General features: G+C 45.8%; 1 protein-coding gene across 2 annotated transcripts in view; it reads right to left on the bottom strand.

The window, feature by feature from the left end:
* The window catches only part of hpse2 (heparanase 2), a 342,759-nt gene extending 319,081 nt beyond the window's left edge, over positions 1-23,678 (bottom strand). For both annotated transcript variants that reach the window (XM_078565124.1, XM_078565125.1), the window contains exons 1-3: positions 23,208-23,678; positions 21,389-21,546; positions 20,402-20,563 (exon numbers count right to left, since the gene is read on the bottom strand). In XM_078565124.1, coding sequence (XP_078421250.1) covers positions 20,402-20,563; positions 21,389-21,546; positions 23,208-23,494 — 607 coding nt within the window. In that variant the 5' untranslated portion in view covers positions 23,495-23,678. The remainder of the gene's footprint in view (positions 1-20,401; positions 20,564-21,388; positions 21,547-23,207) is intronic.
* Between the last annotated feature and the right edge of the window lie 1,514 nt (positions 23,679-25,192).

The following is a 25,192-nucleotide window of genomic DNA, read 5'->3' as shown; positions in this document are numbered from 1 at the left end:
TGCCAGTCCATACACACTACCCAGCATCCTGACAGAGATATCGGTCCATACACAGTCCCCTCAACCTGACACAGATACCAGGCCAGAAACACTTGCCCAACATCCTGACACAGATATGAGTCCATAAACACTCCCGAGCATCCTGACACAGATACCAGTCCATACACAATGCCAACATCCTGACACAGATATCAGTCCATAACAATGACCAGCATCCTGACACAGATGCTAGTCTACACACGCTGCCCTGCATCCTGACACAGATACCAGTCCATACACATTGTCAGCATCCTGACACAGATAATGGCCCATACACAGTGCCAACATCCTGACACAGATAATGGCCCATACACAGTGCCAACATCCTGACAGAGATACTGTTCCATACACAATGCCAACATCCTGACACAGATAATGGCCCATACACAGTGCCAACATCCTGACACAGATACCAGTCCATACACACTGTCGATCATCCTGACACAGATATCAGTCTATACACAATGCCCAGCATCCTGACACAGATACCGGTCCATACACACTCCCAAGCATCCTGACCCTGACATCGGTCCATACACACTCCCAAAACCAGTCCATACACATTGGGCAGTATCCTGAAAAAGATACAAGTCCATAAACACTCACCAGCATTATGACACAGATACGAGTCCATACACAATACCAACATCGTGACGCAGATACCGGTCCATACACAATACCAACATCCTGACGCAGATACCGGTCCATACACAATACCAACATCCTGACCCTGATACCAGTCTACACACACTGCCCAGCAACCTGACACAGATACCAGTCCATACACACTGTCCAGATTCCTGAAACAGATACCAGACCAGACACACTGCCCATCATCTCAACACAGATACCAGTCCATACACATTGCCGAGCATCCTGACACAGATACCGGTCCAGACACACTGCCCAGCATCCTGAAACAGATATCGGTCCATACACATTACCTGGCATCCTGACACAGAAACCGGTCCAGACACAATGCCCAGCATCCTGAACCAGATATCGGTCCATACACATTACCCGGCATCCTGACACAGATACCGGTGCATACACAATAGCCAGCATCCTGACACAGATATTGGTCCACACACAATGCCCCGAATCCTGACACAGATACCAGTCCATACACACTGCCCAGTATTCTGATAGATACCAGTCCATACACATTGGGCAGCACCCTGACACAGATACCAGTCCATACACACTGCGCAGCATCCTGACAGGGATACCTGCCTATACACACTGCCCCGCATCCTGACACAGATACCAGGCCAAACATAATGCCCAGTATTCTGATACAGATAACAGTCCATTCACATTGGGCAGCATCCTGACACAGATACCGGCCCATAAACACTGCCCAGCATCCTGACACACATACCAGTCTATACACAATGCCAACATCCTGACCCAGATAATGGCCCATACACAGTGCCAATATCCTGACACAGATACCAGTCCATACACAATGCCAACATCCTGGCACAGATACCGGTCCATACACACTCACGAACATCCTGACACAGATAGCGGTCCATATACAATGCCCCGCATCCTGACACAGATACGAGTCCATACACACTGAACAGCATCCTGATGCAGATACCGGACGATACACACTGCCCAAATCCTGACACAGATACCAGTCCATACACACTCCCAAGCATCCTGACCCTGATACCTGTCCATACACACTGCGCAGCATCCTAACACACAGACCGGTCCATACACACTGAGCACAATCCTAACACACAGACCGGTCCATACACACTGCGCTGCATCTTGACACAGGTACATGCCCATACACAATACCTACATCCTGACACAGACACTGGTCCATACACAATGCCAACATCCTGACACAGATATCGGTCCATACACAATGCCAACATCCTGACATAGATACCTGTCCATACACAATGCCCAGCATCCTGACACAGACACTGGTCCATACACAATGCCAACATCCTGACATAGATATCGGTCCATAAACACTGCCCAGCAACCTGACACAGATACCAGGCCAGTAACACTTGCCCAACATCCTGACACATTTACCTGTTCAAACACATTCCAGAGCATCCTGACACAGATACCAGTCCATACACACTGCCCAGCATCCAGACACAGATACACGTCCATACACACTGTCCAGATTCCTGAAACAGATACCAGAACAGACACACTGCCCATCATCTCAACACAGATATCAGTCCATTACACTGCCGAGCATTCTGACACAGATACTGATCCAGACACACCGCCCAGCACCCTCAAACAGATATCGGTCCATACACATTACCCAGCATCCTGACACAGATACCGGTCCAGACACATTACCCGGCATCCTGATGCAGATACCGGTCCATACACACTGCCCAAATCCTGACACAGATAGCGGTCCATACACAATGGCCAGCATCCTTACACAGATACGAGTCCATACACACTGCACAGCATCCTGACACAGATACTGGTCCAGACACAATACCAACATCCTGACACAGATACTGGTCCATACACAATACCAACATCCTGACACAGATACTGGTCCATACACAATACCAACATCCTGACACAGATATCGGTCCATAACCACTGTCCAGCAACCTGACACAGCTACCAGGCCAGTAACCCAACATCTTGACACAGATACCAGTTCAAACACATTCCAGAGCATCCTGACACAGATACCAGTCCATACACACTGCCCTACATCCAGACACAGATACAAGTCCAGACACACTGTCCAGATTCCTGAAACAGATACCAGACCAGACACACTGCCCATCATCTCGAAACAGATACCAGTCCATGCACATTAACCGGCATCCTGACACAGATACCGGTCCAGACACACTGACCAGCATCCTAATACAGATACCAGTCCATACACATTGGGCAGCACCCTTACACAGATACCTGTCCATACACACTGGGCAGCATCCTGACACAGATAGCGGTCCATACGCACTAACCAGCATTATGACACAGATACGAGTCCATACACACTGCGCAGCATCCTGACACAGATACCGGTCCATATACAATACCAACATCCTGACTCAAACACCGGTCCATACACAAGGCCAACATCCAGACACAGATATCGGTCCATACACAATGCCAACATCATGACACGGATACCTGTCCATACACAATACCAACATCCTGACACAGATACCTGTCCATACACAATATCAACATCCTGACACAGATACCTGTCCATACACAATACCAATTTCCTGACACAGATACCAGTCAATACACAATACCAACATCCTGACACAGATACCGGTCCATACACAGTACCAATATCCTGACACAGATACCTGTCCATACACAATACCAACATCCTGACACAGATACCTGTCCATACACAATACCAACATCCTGACACACATACCTGTCCATACACAATTCTAACATCCTGACACACATACTGGTCCATACACAATGCCAACATCCTGACACAGATATCGGTCCATACACAATGCCAACATCCTGACACAGATATCGGTCCATACACACTCCCAAGTATCCTGACCCTGATACCGGTCCATACACACTCCCAAACATCCTGACACAAATACCAGTCCATACACATTGGGCAGTATCCTGAAAAAGATACAAGTCCATAAACACTCACCAGCATTATGACACAGATACGAGTCCATACACAATACCCACATCCTGACGCATATACCGGTCCATACACAATACCAACATCCTGACCCAGATACCAGTCTACACACACTGCCCAGCAACCTGACACAGATACCAGTCCATACACAATGCCCAGCATCCAGACACAGTACAAGTCCATACACACTGTCCAGATTCCTGAAACAGATACCAGACCAGACACACTGCCCATCATCTCAACACAGATACCAGTCCATACACACTGCCGAGCATCCTGACACAGATACCGGTCCAGACACACTGCCCAGCATCCTGAAACAGATATCGGTCCATACACATTACCTGGCATCCTGACACAGATACCGGTCCATACACAATAGCCAACATCCTGACACAGATATTGGTCCATACACAATGCCCCGAATCCTGACACAGATACCAGTCCATACACAATGCCAAGTATTCTGATACAGATACCAGTCCATATACATTGGGCAGCATCCTGACACAGATACCGGCCCATAAACACTGCCCAGCATCCTGAAACAGATACCAGTCTATACACAATGCCAACATTCTGACCCAGCTAATGGCCCATACACAGTGCCAATATCCTGACACAGATACCAGTCCATACACAATGCCAACATCCTGACACAGATAGCGGTCCATACACACTCTCGAGCATCCTGACACAGATAGCGGTCCATATACAATGCCTCGCATCCTGACACAGATACGAGTTCATACACACTGAACAGCATCCTGATGCAGATACCGGACGATACACACTGCCCAAATCCTGACACAGATACCAGTCCATACACACTCTCAAGCATCCTGACCCTGATACCTGTCCATCCACACTGAGCAGCATCCTAACACACAGACCGGTCCATACACACTGCGCTGCATCCTGACACAGGTACCTGCCCATACACACTGCGCGGCATCCTGATACAGATACCGGTCCATACACAATACCTACATCCTGACACAGATACCTGTCCATACACAATACCAACATCCTGACACAGACACTGGTCCATACGCAACGCCAACATCCTGACACAGATATCGGTCCATACACAATGCCCAGCATCCTGAGACAGACACTGGTCCATACACAATGCCAACATCCTGACATAGATATCGGCCCATAAACACTGCCCAGCAACCTGACACAGATACCGGGCCTGTAACACTGGCCCAACATCCTGACACATATACCTGTTCAAACACATTCCAGAGCATCCTGACACAGATACCAGTCCATACACACTGCCCAGCATCCAGACACAGATACACGTCCATACACACTGTCCAGATTCCTGAAACAGATACCAGACCAGACACACTGCCCATCATCTTAACGCAGATACCAGTCCATACACACTGTCCAGATTCCTGACACAGAAACCGGTCCAGACACAATACCAGCATCATGACACAGATATTGGTCCATACACAATGCCCCGCATACTGACACAGGTACCAGTCCATACACACTGACCAGCAACCTGACAAAGATAGCGGTCCATAAACACTGGGCAGCATCCTGACACGGATACCGGTCCATACACACTCCCGAGCATCCTGATACAGATACCAGTCCATACACAATGCCAAGCATCCTGACACAGGTACCATATCCTACACACTGCCCAGCATTCTGACACAGATACCAGTTTACACACACTGCCCAGCATTCTGACATAGATACCGGTCCATACAAACTACCAAGTATCCTGACCCTGATACCAGTCCATACACACTGGACAGAATCCTGATACAGATACCAGTCCACACACACTCCTGAACATCCTGACACAGATACTAGTCCATACACATAGCAACATCCTGACACAGATACCGGTCCATACACAGTGCCAACATCCTGACCAAATATCGGTCTATTCACAATGCCCAGCATCCTGACACAGATACCTGTCCATGCACACTGCGCAGCACCCCAACACAGATACCGGTCCATACACACTGCCCATGAGGACTCGAAACGTCCACTCTTTTCTTCTCCGCCGATGCTGCCAGACCTGCTGAGTTTTTCCAGGTAATTCTGTTTTTGTTTTGTTTTGGAATTCGAGCATCCGCAGTAGTTTTTTTGTTTTTAATACTGCCCAAAAAGTGAAACAGATACCAGTCCATACACATTGCCCAGCATCCTGACACAGATACCAGTCCATACACACTGCCCAGCATTCTGACACTGATACCAGTCCATACACAATGCCCAAAAACTGACACAGATACCAGTCTATACACATTGCCCAGCATCCTGACACAGATACCAGTCCGTACACATTGCCCAGCATCCTGACACAGATACCAGTCCATACTCGCTGCACAGATTCCTGAAACAGATACCATACCAGACACACTGCCCATCATATCGGTACAGATACCAGCCCTACACGCTGCCCAGCATTCTGACATAGATACCGGTCCATACAAACTACCAAGCATCCTGACCCTGATACCGGTCCATACACACTGGGCAGCATCCTGATACAGATACCAGTCCACACACAATGGCAACATCCTGACACAGATACCGGTCTATTCACAATGCCCAGCATCCAGACACAGATACCAGTCCATGCACACTGCGCAGCACCCTAACACAGATATCGGTCCAGACATAATGCCCAGCATCCTGACACAGATACCAGTCTACACACGCTGCCCAGCATACTGACATAGATACCGGTCCATACAAACTCCCGAGCACCATGACCCTGATACCGGTCCATACACACTGGGCAGCATCCTGACACAGATACCAGTCCATACACAGTGCCAATATCCTGACCAAATATCAGCCTATTCACAATGCCCAGCATCCTGACACAGATACCGGTCCATACACAATGGCCAGCATCATGACACAGATATTGGTCCATACACAATGCCCAGCATCCTGACACAGATACCAGTCCAGCCACACTGCGCAGCACCCTAACACAGATACCAGTCCATACACACTGCCCAAATCGTGACACAGATACCGGTCCATACACACCGCCCATGAGGACTCGAAACGTCAACTCTTTTCTTCTCCGCCGATGCTGCCAGACCTGCTGAGGTAATTCTTTTTCCAGGTAATTCTGTTTTTGTTTTGTTTTGGATTTCCAGCATCTGCAGTAGTTTTTTGCTTTTAACACTGCTCAAAAACTGACACAGAAACCAGTCCATTCACATTTCCCAGCATCATGACACAAATATGGGTCCATACACACGGCGTAGCAAACTGACACAGATACCGGTCCATACACACTGCCCAGCATTCTGACACAGATATCAGTCCAAACACACTCCTGATCAACCTGACACAGATACCAGTCCATACACACACCTGAGCATCCTGATACAGATACCACACTCGCTGCCCAGATTCCTGAAACAGATACCATACCAGACACACTGCCCATCAACTCGACACAGATACCAGCCCCTACACACTGCCGAGCATCCTTAAACAGGTACCATATCCTACACACTGCCCAGCATCCTGACCCTGATACCAGTCCATACACACTGCCCAGCATCCTGACCCTGATACCAGTCCATACACACTGCCCAGCATCCTGACCCTGATACCAGTCCATACACTCTGCCCAGCATCCTGATCCTGATACCAGTCCATACACACTGCCCAGCATCCTGACCCTGATACCAGTCCATACACTCTGCCCAGCATCCTGACCCTGATACCAGTCCATACACACTGCCCAGCATCCTGACCCTGATACCAGTCCATACACACGCTCAAGCATCTTGACACAGATACCGGTCCATACACATTGCCCAACATCCTGACACAGATACGTGTCCATACTCGCTGCCCAGATTCCTGAAACAGACACCAGACCAGACACACTGCCCATCTTCTTGGTACAGATACCAGTTCATACACACTGCGCAACCACCTGACACAGATACGAGTCCATAGACACTGCCCAGCATCCTGACACAGATACCAGTCCATACACACTGCGCAGCATCCTGACACAGATACCAGTCCATACACACTTCCCAGCATCCTGACACAGATACCAGTCCACACACACTTCCCAGGTTCCTGACACAGATACCAGACCATACACACTGCGCAGCATCCATTCACAGGTACCAGTGCATACACACTGCCCAACAACCTGACACAGATACCGGTCCATACACACGCTCGAGCATCTTGACACAGATATCGGTCCATACACACTGCGCAGCATCCTGACACAAATACGTGTCCATACTCACTGCTCAGATTTCTGAAACAGATACCATACCAGACACACTGCCCATCTTCTTGGTACAGATACCAAGCGCTACACACAGCCGAGCATCCTACACAGATACCGGTCCATACACATTGACCAATATCCTGACACAGATACCGGTCCATACACACTGCCCAGCATCCTGACACAGACACCGGTCCATAAACAATGCCCAGCATCCTGACCTAGACACTTGTTCATACATACTGACCAGCATTCTGTCACAGGTACCAGTTCATACACACTGCACAGCATCCTGACCTAGACACTAGTCCATGCACACTTCCCAAATCCTGTCACAGATACCAGTCCATGCACACTGTGCAGCAACCTGACCTAGACACTAGTCCATACACACTTCCCAAATCCTGTCACAGATACCAGTCCATACACACTTCCCAAATCCTGACACAGATACCAGTCCATACACACTTCCCAAATCCTGACACAGATACCGGTCCATACACACTGCCCAGCATCCTGACATAGATACCAGTTCATATGCATTCCCAGGATTCTGACACAGATACCGGTCCATACACAATGCCCAGCATCCTGATCTAGACACTAGTCCATACATACTGCCCTGCATCCTGACACAGGTACCAGTCTATTCACACTGCCCTGCATCCTGACACAGATCCCTGTCCATACACACTGCCCAGCATCCTGATACAGATACCAGTCCATAACTACTGCCCAGCATCCTGATACAGGTACCAGTCCATAACTACTGCCCAGCATCCTGACTGAGATACCAGTCCATACACACTGCACACCATTCTGACACATTCACTAATACACACACCCTGCCCCTCATGAACACAGATACCGGTCCATACACATTGCCCAGCATTATGACACTGATACCTGACCATACACACTGACCAGCATCCTGACACGTATCCCAGTCCATACACACTGCGCAGCATCCTGACGCAGATCCTAGACCATACACACTGCGCAGCATCCTGACAGACATTAGTCCACACACAACGCTCTGCATTTTGACATACATGCTACTCCACACATCCTGCCCCTCATTGACATAAATGACCGGACAGTCCATAAACATTGCCCAGCATCCTGACACAGCTATCAGACCCTACACGTGACCCAGCATCCTGACACAGATACCAGTCCATGCACACACCCATCTTGATACAGATACGTGTCCATACCCGCTGCCCAGATTCCGGAAACAGACACCAGACCAGACACACTGCCCATCATCTCGACACAGGTACCAGTCCATACGCACTGCCAAGCATCCTGACACAGATTCCAGTCCATACACACTGAACAGCATCCTGATACAGGTACCAGTCCACACACACTGGGCAGCATCCTGACACAGATACCACTCCATGGATACTACCCAGCGTCCTGACACAGATCACTGTCCATACACACTGGGCAGCATCCTGACACAGATACCAGTCCATACACACTGCGCAGCATCCTGACACAGATACCGGTCCATAACTACTGCCCAGCATCCTGATACAGATACCAGTCCATAACTACTGCCCAGCATCCTGCCTGAGATACCAGTCCATACACACTACACACCATTCTGACACAGTCACTAATAGACACACCCTGCCCGTCATTGACACAGATACCGGTCCATACACATTGCCCAGCATCTTGACACTGATACCAGACCATACACACCGTCCAGCTTCATGACACAGATACCGGTCCATACATATTGTCCAGCATCCTAACATAGATCCCAGTCCATATACATTCCCAGGATTCTGACATAGATACCGGTCCATACACAATGCCCAGCATCCTGACCTAGACAATAGTCCATACATACTGCCCAGCATCCTGACACAGGTACCAGTCTATTCACACTGCCCTGCATCCTGACACAGATATCGGTCCATACACACTGCTCAGCATTCTGACACAGATATCGGTCCATACACACTGCCAAGCATCCTGACACAGGTACCGTATCCTACACACTGCCCAGCATTCCGACACAGATACCGGTCCATACACATTAGCCAGCATCCTGATACAGATACAAGTCCAAACACACTGCCCAGATTCCTGAAACAGATACCAGACCAGACACACTGCCCATCATCTCGACACAGATACCAGGCCCTACACACTGCCGAGCATCCTGACACAGATACCGATCCATACACACTGCCAAGCATCCTGACACAGGTACCATGTCCTACACAGTGCCCAGCATTCTGAGACAGATACCAGGCCATACACACTGTCCAGCTTCATGACATAGCTACCAGTCCATATACAATGCCCAGGATTCTGAAACAGATACCGGTCCATACACAATGCCCAGCATCCGGACCTAGACACTAGTCCATACATACTGACCAGCATTCTGACACAGATACAAGTCTATTCACACTGTGCAGCATCCTGACACACATCACAGTCCATACACACTGCACAGCATCCTGACAGACATTAGTCCACACACATCGCCCTGCATTTTGACAAAGACTCTAGTCCATACACCCTGCCCAGCATCCTGAAACAGATACCGGTCCATACACACTGTCCTGCTTTATGACACAGATACCAGACCACACACACTGCCCAGCATCCTGACAGATACCGGTCCATACACACTGCCTAGCATCCTGACCTTGACACTAGTCCATACATACTGACCAGCACTCTGACACAGATACCAGTCTATTCACACTGTGCAGCATCCCGACACACATCCCAGTCCATACACACTGCCCAAATCCTGACACAGATACCAGTCCATGCACACTGTGCAGCATCCTGACATAGACACTAGTCCATACACCCTGCCCACGATCCTGACACAGATACCAAACTGTATAGCCTGCCCAGTTTTGACACAATTACCAGACTCCACACCATGCTCAGCATCGGCACAATTTCTACACTAAACAGGCAACAGCCTGAGGCAATTAACAGATTAGTTGTCATGCCCATTATCCAGACTGGATTAAGAGATCAGGCAGCCAGGTCTGCACACGATTCCTTTCCACTCCAGGAATAAATATTTTTTCATCATTGGCACCACTCCCGGGGTTCCTATCTTTTAACAAAGCAGGAGAGAGGACAGGATAGTGGCAAGGTAAGTCCGCGATGGGATCATGATACCAGGTCTGAGTTTTTCTCTTTGCTGCCAATGAAAATTAATTGAAAACCATAATAACAAATTGTTTCATGAGCTGTGTCAATATTGGACTTTTATTTTCAAAAAATTAGGCTTTTGACACCCGGTCTATAATTTAGAATTTGCTGGACAGCATGCCATGAAAAAACGGATAGTTCAATCTCAAACATGTTGGAGTTAAAAGACAGAGCAGAATAAACCCCAACTGCACCTAGCTATTCATTACAGTCTAAGTTACAGATTTGCTTGGTTCAGTAATGCCCTCATCCATTTGATGCAGGCTTTGCACCATTTTCATGACCTGCTGGGGCAATCGGAAGAAAGCCTTGTATTTATAAAGCATCTTCTCAGGAACATCTCAAGAGCATCAAAGTAGCTCATGTACAATTAGCTACTCTGCAGTGTTGCTACCAGTGTCACAGCAACTGGTTAAGATGTGAACAGTCAGTCTATTTGTTTTTTGGTAGAGACGGAAGCATTGGCCAGGGCACCTGGAGAACAATGCAATGCAGGAGTGGGTTTCCCTCCTCACCTTTGGAGGCAAAATGCTTTTTCGTCTTTTAGTTCAGCTGATTGAAGTTGAATGATCCAATGCACTGTCTGAAGAAGAGTAAATTGAACAGCAAGACAGCGGCATATCAACAAATGACAGCACCTCTAATAATGCAAAACTTCCTTAATACTGAAGTAAGCTTTGCATTTTTTCTAATGCACTTAAGCCTTCAAGTGGAGCTGGAAATCATAACCTTTTCATAGGCAGAAGCCTGACAATGAAGGTGTTTGCAATTGTCCTGTTAAATGCATCTATTGCAGGATCGTGACATGGACCCCCGTAACAGCATTAACACCAGGAGCTAGTTCATGGGAGCACAGCCTCCAAATGATCTGAATTAAGAGAACATATAAAAGCAGATTTCAACTGTGATTTGCGATCCCACAAACAGCAAATGATATTAATGTCCAATTAATCTGATGCTGGTGTAATTGGCTGAGGGAGGAATGTTGGTCAGGATACAGGGAGAATTCCCTGCTTTTCTTTAAATAATACCATGCGATCTTTTCCAACCACTTTAACTAGCAGAATAATATCTCATCCCAAAGGCAACAGCAATTCAACATACCTCAGTACTGGGGGAGGTGACAGCCTCACGTTCTCTTTTATTCCTTCATGGGATGTGGGTGTCACTGGCAAGGTCAGCATTTGTTGCCCATCCCTAATTGCCCTTGAACTGAATGGTTTGCTAGGCCATTTCAGAGGGCAGTTTTAGAGTCAACCGCAATGCTGTGAATCTGGAGCCAGATCAGGTAAGGACCGTAGGTTCCCTTCCCTCAAGGACATTAGTGAAACAGATGGGTTTTTAATGACAATCAATGATAGTTTCATGGTCACCATTACTGAGACTAGCTTTGAATTCCAGGTTTTTAAAAATTAATTGAATTTATATTCTCCAGCTGCCGGGTTGTGATTTTGAACCCATGTCTCCAAAACGTTAGCATGGGGGTCGCTGAATTACTAGTCCAGTAACATTATCACTACACCACCATCTGCCCAAGTTATGTGCTTAAGTCCTGGAGAGGGGTGTCAACCCACAACCTTCTAAGAGGCACGAGTGCTAACAAATAAGCTAAGCTGGCACATTCCTTCGGGCAATACCACAAAATAAGGACTCTGCAGAGCAATATCAATGAAGCACACAGTTCAAGCCATCCACCCCTTAACAGATTGTCTCAATGCGGATTGAGTTATAAAGGAGCCAAAATTCCTTTCTTTGGCAATACAGTATATTTAGTTCATACTGGGTTGGACAGCTGTTCCTGTTAATCTCCCCATGTGTATGAAATATAGTAACTTAAAGCCAAAATATAGCATACTGCTCTGAAAGGTAAAACAGTAGGAGTTTGAAAGTTTTTAATATCTTTTCCACTGGACCTGGGATACAGTTCAATTCAAGCAGTGGTATACCTAATACATAGAGTTGCACATCACATGGGAGTCAGTTGGCTAGAGGGCTACTGTGTGGCTCAAAATAACACCAACAGCACAGGTTCAATTCCCATCCTGGCTGAGGTAGACTTGGGATCTGTCTCCTTACTCTGCTGAGAGTGGAAGGCAATGGCAAACCATCACTGATAAAAACTGTCAAGAAAATAGCTCAGGATGAACCTACCTCCAAGCAAACACTACATAGAACTTCATAGAAATTACAGCATAGAATCAGGCCATTAGACACAAAAGATCCTTGTAGGTGCTTATCTCCCAAGCAAGCATCCATTAGCCAAATCAACATATCCTTCCATTCCTTTCTCCCTCATGCATTTATCTAGCTTTCTGTTATTCATCTCAACTGTTGCTTGAGATAGTGAGTTCCACATTCTAAACACCCTGGGTAAAGGACAATCTACTGAATTTATGAGTCTTATTTTTATGACTCGTCCACAAGTGGAAACATCTTCTCTATGTCTACCTTATCAAACCCTTTCATGATTTTAAAGAGACGTCACTCCTCAGTCATCTTTTTTCCAAAGAAATGATTCCCCCAGCCTGTCTCATCTTTCCTCATACATATAATGTCTCGGTTCTGTGTAAATATTTTTCCACCTTCTCCAGTGCCTCTATGTCATTTTCAATAGCTTACAAAAACATGTGTGTTGCTAAATATATAACACACTGCGGAATCAAGAATGCATCAAGGTGAGGGAGAGGACAGATGGTAAGCTCCTCCCCCTTTACATACAGCAGAACACAAGGCCGAGACTTGAAGGGTTATAGGAATCAGCAACATGTTGTATTTATGATTGATTTTCCCTTCTCTAAATTGGGCTATACTTCAATTTTTGACCTGCCCCCATCCCATCACGTTCCTTGTTTAGAATCCCCGTCTGCTGGTGCTGACCGTGTGGCCTCCTCAGTCAGTCAGGACGACATGGTGAAACAGATGGACAGGAGGTCTCTCTGTGGATCCCGTCAATTTTACCACCGTGTGACCAGCCAACAGGAGGCCCGGACAATGGTTTTCACACCCATAGAGAACCTGATGCCCAGCAGCAGTAACAGCAGTGGCCATTTTATCTTACCCGACACTGGCACTTAGCCTCCAAAAGCAAACAACAATCCACTCCGAGGATTGCAGCAACTGCAATAATGCTGCCACAGCAATGTTTAGCTCACGTGCCGTGGAGGAAATCCAGTAAAGGAAACAGCGTGTAAGCTGTGCTAGTGTGCGAGAGAGAGAGAGGGAAACAGCGAGCCCTGGGCACAGCATTAAGTTGTGGAGAGACAGATGGAAGATCTCCACACTGCAAACAGCTCTAGCACCTGACATAGGTCAGGATATCACTGATAATTCAGTTTTAATGAATAGTGTCCAGCTTTCATGCACACTATCATTTTTTAAAATATGCAGTGTGCCTTTTCAACAGACATCTTCTGGAAACTGAGATTTTATCAGTCTACACGCAAGCCATCTGTTGAATAATCTTTATTTTTCTAATGAAAAGATTAAGAGAGCAATGAACGTTTTGCAGATTTTACCTTGCTTTTCCTTGCATAATCTTATTAAATCTGACCTGTCAAGCGACCTCTTGCCCATGCGTTTCTCCATGTCATCTGTCCATAAATGGCCCAGGGAGCTATTAGCTGCCCTTCTGGTGATTGCCTGGGTATCATTATAGTATTATAGTACTGCAATGAGGCTAAAGTCTCTTTGTCCTCTTCCAGAGAAGCACTCCACCTATCTGTTATGCTGAGAAGAGACAGACCCTGGCAACCAGATTTAAGTGACTCGCAGCACTGAAATTCTTGACTATCTGGAATTGAACAGAAAGCTGTACTACTCATTGCACCAAGCTGAACTTGCAGGTACATGTTTTCATACTCGCATGGCACATGAAACACAAAAAACACAAATTGGCAGCATGCAACTTAAAGTTATAAGGAAATAAAACTGATAGGCATCATTCACTAGTCAGTGTAAACAAAATCTGTGGCATTCACACTTTCTTAAAAATACTCCAAATCGAAAATTATGAGTGGCAGAAGTTTTATTCCATGGGTCCAATGCTATTTCTGTTGTTGACAGACTCAATAACATTTGTGTGCTCCATAAGAGACATTGTGCACTTGTCTTAATTATGAGTTGGCTTTACAATCTGGACCGTCCTTTGATGATTTGAGTTCTTTTTGCTTGACTTGTTTCAGCTCATAAGTGACATCCATGGCAGCCTGGGGTTCCAAGTGACAAATAGGAATGAAACGTTTTCCCTTGTGTTTTAATGTAATAATCATATGTTATTAATTAAAAGCAAGAATAACATTTAGGAGTAGCATAAAAAGCAATAGGGTCCAAAAACCCTTTGTGATCTCCAGCCCACCTCCCCACCCTATCCCTCAGTCCTCCTTTCCTCCTGAAATGCATTCAATTGCCTCTTGAACCTATCTAAGTAACCTCACCTGACAAAAGTCCTGGTAAAAAAATTTTTGTACTCATCAAGATTAAGCATTTGCATTGAGATTTAAAGAACTTTCCTTTCAAGCACCAAATTCTAGCATCAAGCAGTTCCAACTCAACTACATCACATTAGCTGTTTTCGCTTTGTGTGAGACTTGTGCTAATGCAGTTGGTTCCCAGAAGCTAAATGTAAAACTGCCAGTGCTTGCTAAGATTGATGGCCCAAATAGCACTAAGAATGGATCTTGATGTATATTGATCTTGATGTGTCCTGGCAGACTTATATTCAACTTGAAGCCAGCTGCAGGAAGGCTACACGTTCGAGAACAGGCAGTGGTATCATTACACTCATGCAATGTAAAAGCAGCGAGTTTTTATTTATTCGTTCACAGGATGTGGGCATTGCTGGCAAGTCCGGTATTTATTGCCCATCCCTAAATGCCCTTGAGAAGGAGTTGGTGGGCCACCTTATAGAATGGTTGCAGTCAGTGAAGTATGCGTGCTCCCACAGTATGGTTACTAATGGAGTTCCAGCGCTTTGTCCCAGTGGCGATGAGGAATGCATTTATATTTTCAAGTCAGGATAATATGTGACTTGGATGTGAAGTTGGAGGTGATGGTGTTCTCATGCACCTGCTGTCCTTGCTCTTCTAGCTGGTAGAGGTCACTGTATTGGGAGGTATTGTCAAAGGAGCCTTGGAAAGTTGCTTTTCTAAATTCATTTACGTGATGTGGGCATCACTGGCGAGGCCAGCATTTATTGCCCATCCCTAATTGCCCTGGAGAAGGTGGTGGTGAGCTGCCTTCTTGAACCGCAGCAGTCTCTGTGGTGTAGGTACACCCACAGTGCTGTTAGGGAGGTAGTTCCAGGATTTTGACCCAGCGACAGTGAAGGAACGGCAATATATTTCCAAATCAGGATGGTGAGTGATTTGGAGTGGAACTTCCAGGTGGTGGTGTTCCCCACGTGTCTGCTGCCCTTGTCCTTCTAGATGATAGTGGTCATGGGTTTGGAAGGTGCTGCCTAAGGAGCCTTGATGAGTTTCTGCAGTTCCTATTGTAGGTGGTATACACTACTGCCATTGTGCATCGGTGGCGGAGGCAGTGAACATTTGTGGATGTGGTGCCAATCAAGCAGGCTGCTTTGTTTTGGATGGTGTTGAGCTTCTTGAGTGTTGTGGGAGTATTCCATCACACTCCTGACTTATGCTGAAGTACGTCTTATGGGTGGTACAAACAGCAGCGATGTTGCACCAGTGGTGAAGGCAGTGAATGGTTAACCTGGTGGATGGCGTGTCAGTGTAACAGACAGCTTTGTCAAACCCAATATTTAAACCCAGCCTCAATGCCCTAATGTACCAGTGTGACATGTTTGAAATTTCTACACCAACCAACCACTTTTCTGAGTTATATTAGAAATATAGTACTGAATTAGAGATCATTTTGTGCTGTGAGCCCCTGTCCACTATAAACTAGAGTGCCCATTCTTCCGTATGGGAAGCTTACAGGCAGTAGGCAGAGTACTGTATATTTTCAGCCCATCAGCCTGGGTTCAATTTAAACCTAGGTTTAACTAACAATGCGCTGAACACTAAGATAAAGGCAAAATATTGCAGATGCTGGAAATCTGAAACAAAATCAAAAAATGCTGAAAAAACTCAGCAGGTCTAACAGCATCTGCGGAGGGGAACACAGGTAACATTTTGAGTCCAGATGACTCTTCATCAGCTCTGAAGAACAGTCATCTGGACTCAAAACTCTGTCTTTCTCTCCACGAATGTGCTGAACTCATTGTGTAAGTCTATTTCATAATTGCATTTACTTTTAACTGTTTGAAATGAAAAGGAGCATCAATGATATAAAAACAGAAAGTGCTGGAAAAACTCAGCAGATTGTTCCAAAGAAGAGTCATATTGGACCCAAAACGCTAACTGTTTCTCTCTCCACAGATGCAGCCAGACCTGCTGAGCTTTTCCAACACTTTGTCTTTATTTCAGGTCTCCGGCATTGTTTTGCTTTGATTTGAGTATCAATGATACTTTGGTGACTGGCACTGACCACCTGATCTCTCCTATGAACAATGAAGTATTGTGAGGTATTACTGACCAGGTAACACCTATTCCCAAGGATGGGTTAAGGTCTAAAGAAGTGAGGAAGTTAAGTTAAAAAAATTAAGGAGCAATAAACTGTACAGTTTACACAATAACGTGGAAACGGAGTTGATATTGATTGAGGCAAAACGTGAGAGTTCAGTATTGTAGTGCCACAATAATACTGAGTGTTTCTTGTTGCTGAGAAGCTGTTCCTGTTTCCCTATGAGGTGAAAAATGTAGTATTAACCTTAGTTGAGTTTTGACTTCAGCTTCCAGGACAAATGTAAAGAGGCAGCCACAAACTACTGGCTGCTCACACTGGCTCCAGGAGATGAGCTGAAGCTAACATCAAGGTGGAAAAAGTTGGTAACATCAGAAATATTCCCGATTTCAGATGCCTGCAAGTTGTATATAGGAATGTACGAACAGGGGTAAGACATTGAGCTCCTTGGAAGCCAGTGCATTACATCAATGAGACCATAGTATCTTAAACCCATCCACCTCACTCGACTCCATATCCTTTCATACCCTTATCTAGCAAAAATATGTGTGTTTAAGCGCACGTGCACACTGCTTCACTTTAACAAAGCCGAGGTTGGTGAGACAGCAGCAGTATAATGTCACACCACCACTGTCAACATTGATGACTCTCCCTCAACAGTACCTGCACTATAAATGAAACATTTGATCAAGACGAAAACAGAATTACTGTTTTTGTTTTGGATTTCCAGCATCCGCAGTAGTTTTTTGTTTTTATCATTTAATCAAGAGTCCCATTTCCAGAATCGTGTAGTGTGTTTTTGTGATGCTGTTATCACGAGGGGTACGGGGACGCTGTAAGAACATGTGAAGGCATTGGTTTTCAAATTCAATGAATGGCCCAAGAAATAATTACAAAAAGCTGTGGCATATTCCTAAACGAAGTAGCTGTGGAGGTGTTATGGTACAGTGATACTTATTTGCTTATCAGCGATTTAAATGCAGTTCCTTTTTAAAAGCCTGGCACCTGTTTCACACAATGGTACCGGGAATAAAATTATAAAGCTTCAATAATCGTCTGTGACAGTGCCACTATACCTGCTTACTGTCATGCTGGTGTCAAATGGTTTAGGATGTGCATTTGTACATAAATGGAAATATAACCCAGCAGAGAGGTCCTAATCTGGCTCTGTGGACAAAGTGAAGCGGGTTGACCCCCAACTCACGTTCACACAGGACACGGGTTAGCTCCGTCCCAGTAAAAAAGCCCCGTTCCCCTAGGCTTCCTGCGAATCTTCTAAACTTACTGCTCGATACTTTTAATCGCAGCACATAGCTGCCCTCCCACGCGCTTTCGTCCAATGTTACAAATTAGCCATTTGGGTGGCGAGGCTCTACCTATGTATCCCAAGCCTGCGTGTGCTCTTGTTTCTTCACCACTAACCCTCAGTGCATCCCACAGTCAGCAACATTATCCGGATTTTACCATCTACAAATTGCTTTCAAACACCCGATCTGATGGACAATTCCACATTTGAAGCAACCTTTCTAGACTCGCCAAGATCAGATCTATGAAATTCTGAGGCAGTGAATCAATGTTATAAGAATATTCCCCAACACATGACAGTAACAGCTTGCAGCGCCATTAATTTCCATTAAATGCTTTTACGTCAGGACGGAACTCCATTCGACAACACTAACTCGGATACGGCCTTCCATATAATTATTTAAACATGTTCCATGCATTCTGGAAATTTGAAATCCCCAGTACTTGGGTGCATTTAATACAAATGTTTAGCAGATTTTACAGTCACTGACAAACTTGCAATCGGTCAAAAAGTGAAATCGTCAGAAAAGAAACAGTTGAGGAGTCACTGCAAAATAAAATCATTGCTCTTTTCTCCCCTCAGTGAGCCCAGATGTAACTGCCCATTACATGCACATGCCGCAAGTAGAATACGTGCAACAGGTACACCACATGCAACCGGTACACTATAAGCAGCATGTTCTGCCGAAGGGTCATGAGGACTCGAAACGTCAACTCTTTTCTTCTCCGCCGATGCTGCCAGACCTGCTGAGTTTTTCCAGGTAATTCTGTTTTTGTTTTGTACAATACATGCAACCAGTTCAATACATGCCACTGGTACACTACATGCAATACGTACAATACATGCACCTGATACACCACAGGCTACTGGTAGACCATATGCATCAGGTACACTACGTGCAACTGTGCACCACACACGTTTTGCACACGCAATTTTAAGATAGAAGTGTCTCACGCGCTGTTTTATTAAATTTAACGATCATTCTTATTCCTCCGTGTTTAATACGTTGCATTTTATACAAACATTCTTCAAAAATCCACGAAATATTGAAAATCAGATCGGACTTCCGCAAACCACAGCATCAAACTTTGTTTCATGTGTGGCGCTCGTTACAAACTATCGGAACTAAAGAATTGCCTTTACTTTGCCGGTCCATTGCAAACAAGTCGATGAAGGGTCTCCTTAGCAAGCTGCTAATAATGCCCCTAGGGCAGAAAATAGTGCAGAAATCGAAATGTCGTCACAAAATTGCAGGAAAGAATCCAGAGGTTACTGAGATCCGGAGAGAACCTTGTCTCGAAGCTGTCTCTCCCTCGTTCAATCTACTCTTCCGCGCTCAAACGAAGTCCCGTGTGCTTTAGTTAATCAAAACAGTCGCATCCTCACCAGCACCGCCCCACACGGCCTGGTCTGCTCTTCCTACCTGTTATTGTGATGTTGCTGTAGGTGTTGGAGAATTGTTCCTTCGCCAGGACAACCTGTATCTGCGAAGCTTTCTCCCTCTGTAACTCCAGCATGATATCCGGGTGCTGGGCGATTTTGCAGCCCTTCTGTTTGTCCAGGGCGATGTCACTCCGGACAATGTCTGAAATGGGAGACCAAACAATGTCAAGGTGCGATTTTTTTGGATCAGTCCAAATTACTGTTGTAGTTATCATCCTTCCTCCCCCTCCCCCGCTAACCCCACACCACAAAAAAAACCCGAATCTCGGATCACGCAACAACGAGGGTTAACAGGAGAAATGTTAATCTTCAAGTTAAAAAATCGTTTACATTAGAAATCCCATCAAGGGGACTTTCCGAGATATTTTACTCTGAATTCTTGACACCGCCTCCCCACAGGAAGGGTACAAAATGGCAGGAGATAGTCAGCTGCACCTTCCAAATGACACAATTAGTTTAATTTTTTTAAAATAGAACGATGATAGATGCACAAAGACTCCTAACATGTTACAGCGATTTGTAATTGTAATCCACGCATTCTACAGGTCTATGCTGTTAGAAAAAGTTTGACATGTAACGGATGCAGTGGTCGATTTATCTATTGTGGCAGAGGCTTTATATAAAGAGAAAACACATACAGTGACTATGTAGAAAGAATACATGTTGACAGCACATGTATAATATTCATATGTGTCGTTACATGTTATGCAATAGCAAATTACCACGATTATAGATTATTATAAACCCTTCAAATATATTTCATGTTAAACATCAGTTAGCACGTCTTATAGATTATCTTTCTAATATGTAATTCCACAAATTGTCAACAATTTACTGTCTGCATTAAGCGCTGTTGAAACGACATTTAGTGTTAGCCAGGGTCGACCGGCAGGAGATGAGAGGATGCCAGTTATACTGAGAGGAGTGGCGATAGATCCGTTGCAAAAAAAAAATAAATTACAGATACCGTCTTCGTAGTTTTTCAGGTAGTAATCCGGCCCCAGTTCCCCGCGGTGCTTCGCCAGATTTCGATGATTTTGAAACTGCAGAAAATCCGTCCTTTTCCCACCGAACCACAGGAAAGCTGGGGACAACCCTCGCGCCAGCGTAACCAGCCTTTTGGAGCTGAAAGTACACACACATCGGATTTTTTTAACGCAAAAATAACATTTAACCCTCTCTTTCGCCGCGTTCGTGCAAAAAAAATATCGGCTCGCGTGTAAAAGACACGTCGTTAGCGTGAGCTGCATGTTGTTAACCAGAAGAACGGGAGAGAGGGGTGGGGGTGTATTTCAAAAACAAAAGGGTGCTCTCCTAAAATTATCCGCGCCTTTAATTTCCCCGAATGTTAATTTGAGCGCTCATTGTACATAAAGGGCGTTGCGGGTAGTTTATATTAAGGGAGTTGGATTAAAATACTGCAGGCTATTGCAGTATTGCAGACTGCAGGGACATTGGGTCGTTGTAGGGTTTATTTGCTGTTGTAAGGGACGCTTTAATTGTTTTTCGTGCCAATGCTCTCGCCACAGTGAACGTGAGGATGAGAGAATCTCCTCTTTATTTCGGATGTTTTTTGCCAGTTGGAACATTACACTGCACTAGTGTGTATATATACACACACACACACACACACAGAGAGAGTAACTGTACACAGGGTCTTGATTACAGCAGTGACGGTGACCCGTTTGGAGTCGAAATCCGAAATTAAAAGGGGTTTAATGACACACGGGACCTTTCACCAAATGAATCATTTAGTTTCTTCTTTAGAAACGATTTCACACTCAAACATGAACTGAAATGGCCCCCAAAATGAATGCAGCCCAGTGTGGGATATGAGCAAAGGCCGATAGTTTTCACTCGATCAGTATTTGTAGAGTAGGGACCCACTAGATAGTTTAGACGCGCGTGTGAAATCGAATTAATCATTATTCTTTAAATCAAACGAAACCCCGCTAAGGGGCAGGGGAGGAACAATCGTAAATAGATTTACCAGCTCCATTTTAGCACTGGCCGTCCTGCCCCACTTTTTATTTCCCCCACCCCCCCTGTCAAATATTCGACTGCTTTGCCTTGTTTTATTGAACTTTTTCTTTTGAAAAAAAAAACAGGACGTGCTGCCGTTTGGAAATGATTTTTCGATTCCGCCTGTCGAGAATAAAACTTTTGTCCCAAGTTTCTTTTCCCGGGGATAATCTGCAGCAAACTCCAAATCGCCCGCTTTCCCCAACAATTTTCCGATCATAAATAAAGCAGAGAGAGAGAGAGAGGGGGGGGATTTTTGCTTTCGCTTTATCGAATTCAACGGCATTCCACCCCCCCCCCTCTCTTGTTTCCTGAAATTAAGCAGTAAATTTAAATAGTTTCGCGAGGAGGAGGAGGAGGAGGAGGGGGGTGGGTTAAACAATCGAGATGTTTTGCTTTTTTTGTTTGAAGTCTATTTTTTCCCCCAAAACGTTCTTGAAAAGTTGGGTTTCTCAGGGACCCCCCATAAAACAGCCCTTCGATCAGCCGAAATTGGGTATGAAAAATACGCCACGTCGATTGCACAGAAGCGAAATGATTGCGCTATTTTTAATTGAAAAGGGATCTGAGTCTATTTCGAGTCAGTTTCAGCCTGTTCCCCATACCGCGCGCTTTTGAAACTCAACCAAAAGTGATTGAAACCGATGGAAAATTGCGTGTCAATTTCATGCTGGGCATTGAGAGCCCGAAGGGAAGAATCAGACTTTAAGACGCACTTAATAATAGTCTTGTCCTTTCTCTTGGGGGGGTGGGAAGCATTTTACCTTAAGAAGTCGATCCAGCCATTGTGTACCACGGCGGGGTCGAGCTGGATTGACAGAAAGTTCTCGCTGACGGTCCGAACCGAGCTCCTGATATTCACGTCCAGGAGGATGAGCGTCCTCGTGTCCCTCGGGTGACTCCTGCCTTGGCTGAGAACCCCCCCGGCGGCCGGTTTTCGTCCCCCGGCTTGAGCCCCGGCCGAGAGGTGAGCGAGCACGGGGAGGGATGCGAGGAAGTACAAGGCTGGCAAGGTCCCAGGGAGGCTGAGAGGCAAGGCACTGGGCATCATCGTCGCAGAGGCAGAGAGAGAGAGAGAGAGAGGGGTGGGGAGAGAGAGAGAGAGAGGGAGAGAGCAAAATTCATTCACATCGAATTAAAACCTTCCAAATGCTCGGCAGATGGGAACTTCCAAGCCGGTGGCGAGAGTGAATTATTTCTTTATCTTGCCTGTGTGTGTGTGTGTGTGTGTGTGTATGTGGTTTACAATGTTTTGATGGCGTGGTTTACAGCTCCACGCCCCTCCGCCACCAGCCTCTTCCAGCAGCCGCCGATCCCACCCACCCACCCCCCCCCCTTTAAAATAGCCTCTACCAGGCTGTAACTCCGCTTAGAACCCGAGACACCATCCGATTGGTGTCAGCAGTGCCAGTCTGAGTTTAAAACACATCCCACCCCCCATCCCTCTCCTCTCCTTCCCTCTCTCTCCATGCGCCCCTCACCTTGTACATTACTGTAAACCCCACCCCCAGAGGAGGGAAAACAGCGGGGGGGGGTAATTGAAAATGGGCCACAGCACAACTATGGTCATTTATTTCCTGACCAATGGACCATCTGAAAAAACTTGAACTTGACTTTCTGACCAGACTTGCTTCCAGCTTTCTTTTATTCCCGACACTGTCTAACAGATCAATTTCACCAAGTCAATCAATCCAAGCGATGAAACCCTCAAAATAAAAACTGGTGCATCAATACCTGGTACTTGGTGTAACGAGATAGCGCTTTGTCCTCACAAACTGTTCATAAAGGATATATATAACTGTCCAACACTGAGACCTGGTGATTTGTTGCATTTTTATTACTTTTGCTTTTTCGGACGTTGCAATTTAGTTTCTGGTCTATCTGTCTTGTTCCCGATAGGAAAGCTTCAGGTTCTTTAAGCTCAACCGCCTGGGAAATGACCCGTAGTTTCTGTTTATTTCCTTTTTTAAAAAAAAAGCGAAATGACCGCGTTTCTAAGCGGTTCCAATTACCTGTGAAATAAAGCTGCCATGAGTTGGGTCTGAATTGGTGATCGTCACTTAATCAGAGGTTAGTGGTTGAATCTTTCCCCCCACCCCACCCCACCCCACTTCACAAGAGTTGTTACAGCGCATTCGGCCCATCTTGCCTGCATCTTGTCTCCGAATGAACGATCCACTTGGTGCCACTCGTGCTTATTCCGTGAACCTGTTTGCGACGCCAAGGTCAGACTCCGCGCTCTGACTGTCCACGCCCTGTGTCTGTTTTGTGTTTTGGGAAGTCCTGCTTTTTGGAGTCAGTCGTTTCCTTTGTGCAGCTCGTTATTTGGGCCAGAGTTTTTTTGTCAGTCCCCGTGTTTGGGGATCCGTTGTGTATTTTTTTTTTAAGGTGTATATCGTTATTTGGGTTGCCCTGGATTTTTGCTGTGACTAATAATTTGGGTATGACCAGTTTTTTTTTGGTCAGTCCTGTGTGTTGGGGTCTGTTGTGCTTTACGTCTATCTTTTAATATTTGGTTATGTTCTGTGATTTTGGTGAGTACTCTGTTTTGGAGTCTGTTGTGTTTTAGGTGTATCTGATGTTATTTGAACATATTCGTGCCCTCACCAGGACCACCTGTTTCCACCTCTGTATCATTGCCCAACTTTGTCCCTGTCACAGCTGATTTGTTGCGGAAACTCTCATTTATGCCTTCATTATCTCCAGGCTTGACTACGTCAATGCCCCCCTCCCCCCCTCCCTGGCTGCT

The sequence above is a fragment of the Cetorhinus maximus genome, chromosome 20, assembly GCF_964194155.1.
Source record: "Cetorhinus maximus chromosome 20, sCetMax3.hap1.1, whole genome shotgun sequence".
NCBI lineage: Eukaryota > Metazoa > Chordata > Chondrichthyes > Lamniformes > Cetorhinidae > Cetorhinus > Cetorhinus maximus.
The sequence above is the reverse complement of the archived record's forward strand: the minus strand, read 5'-3'. Positions and strand labels throughout refer to the sequence as shown.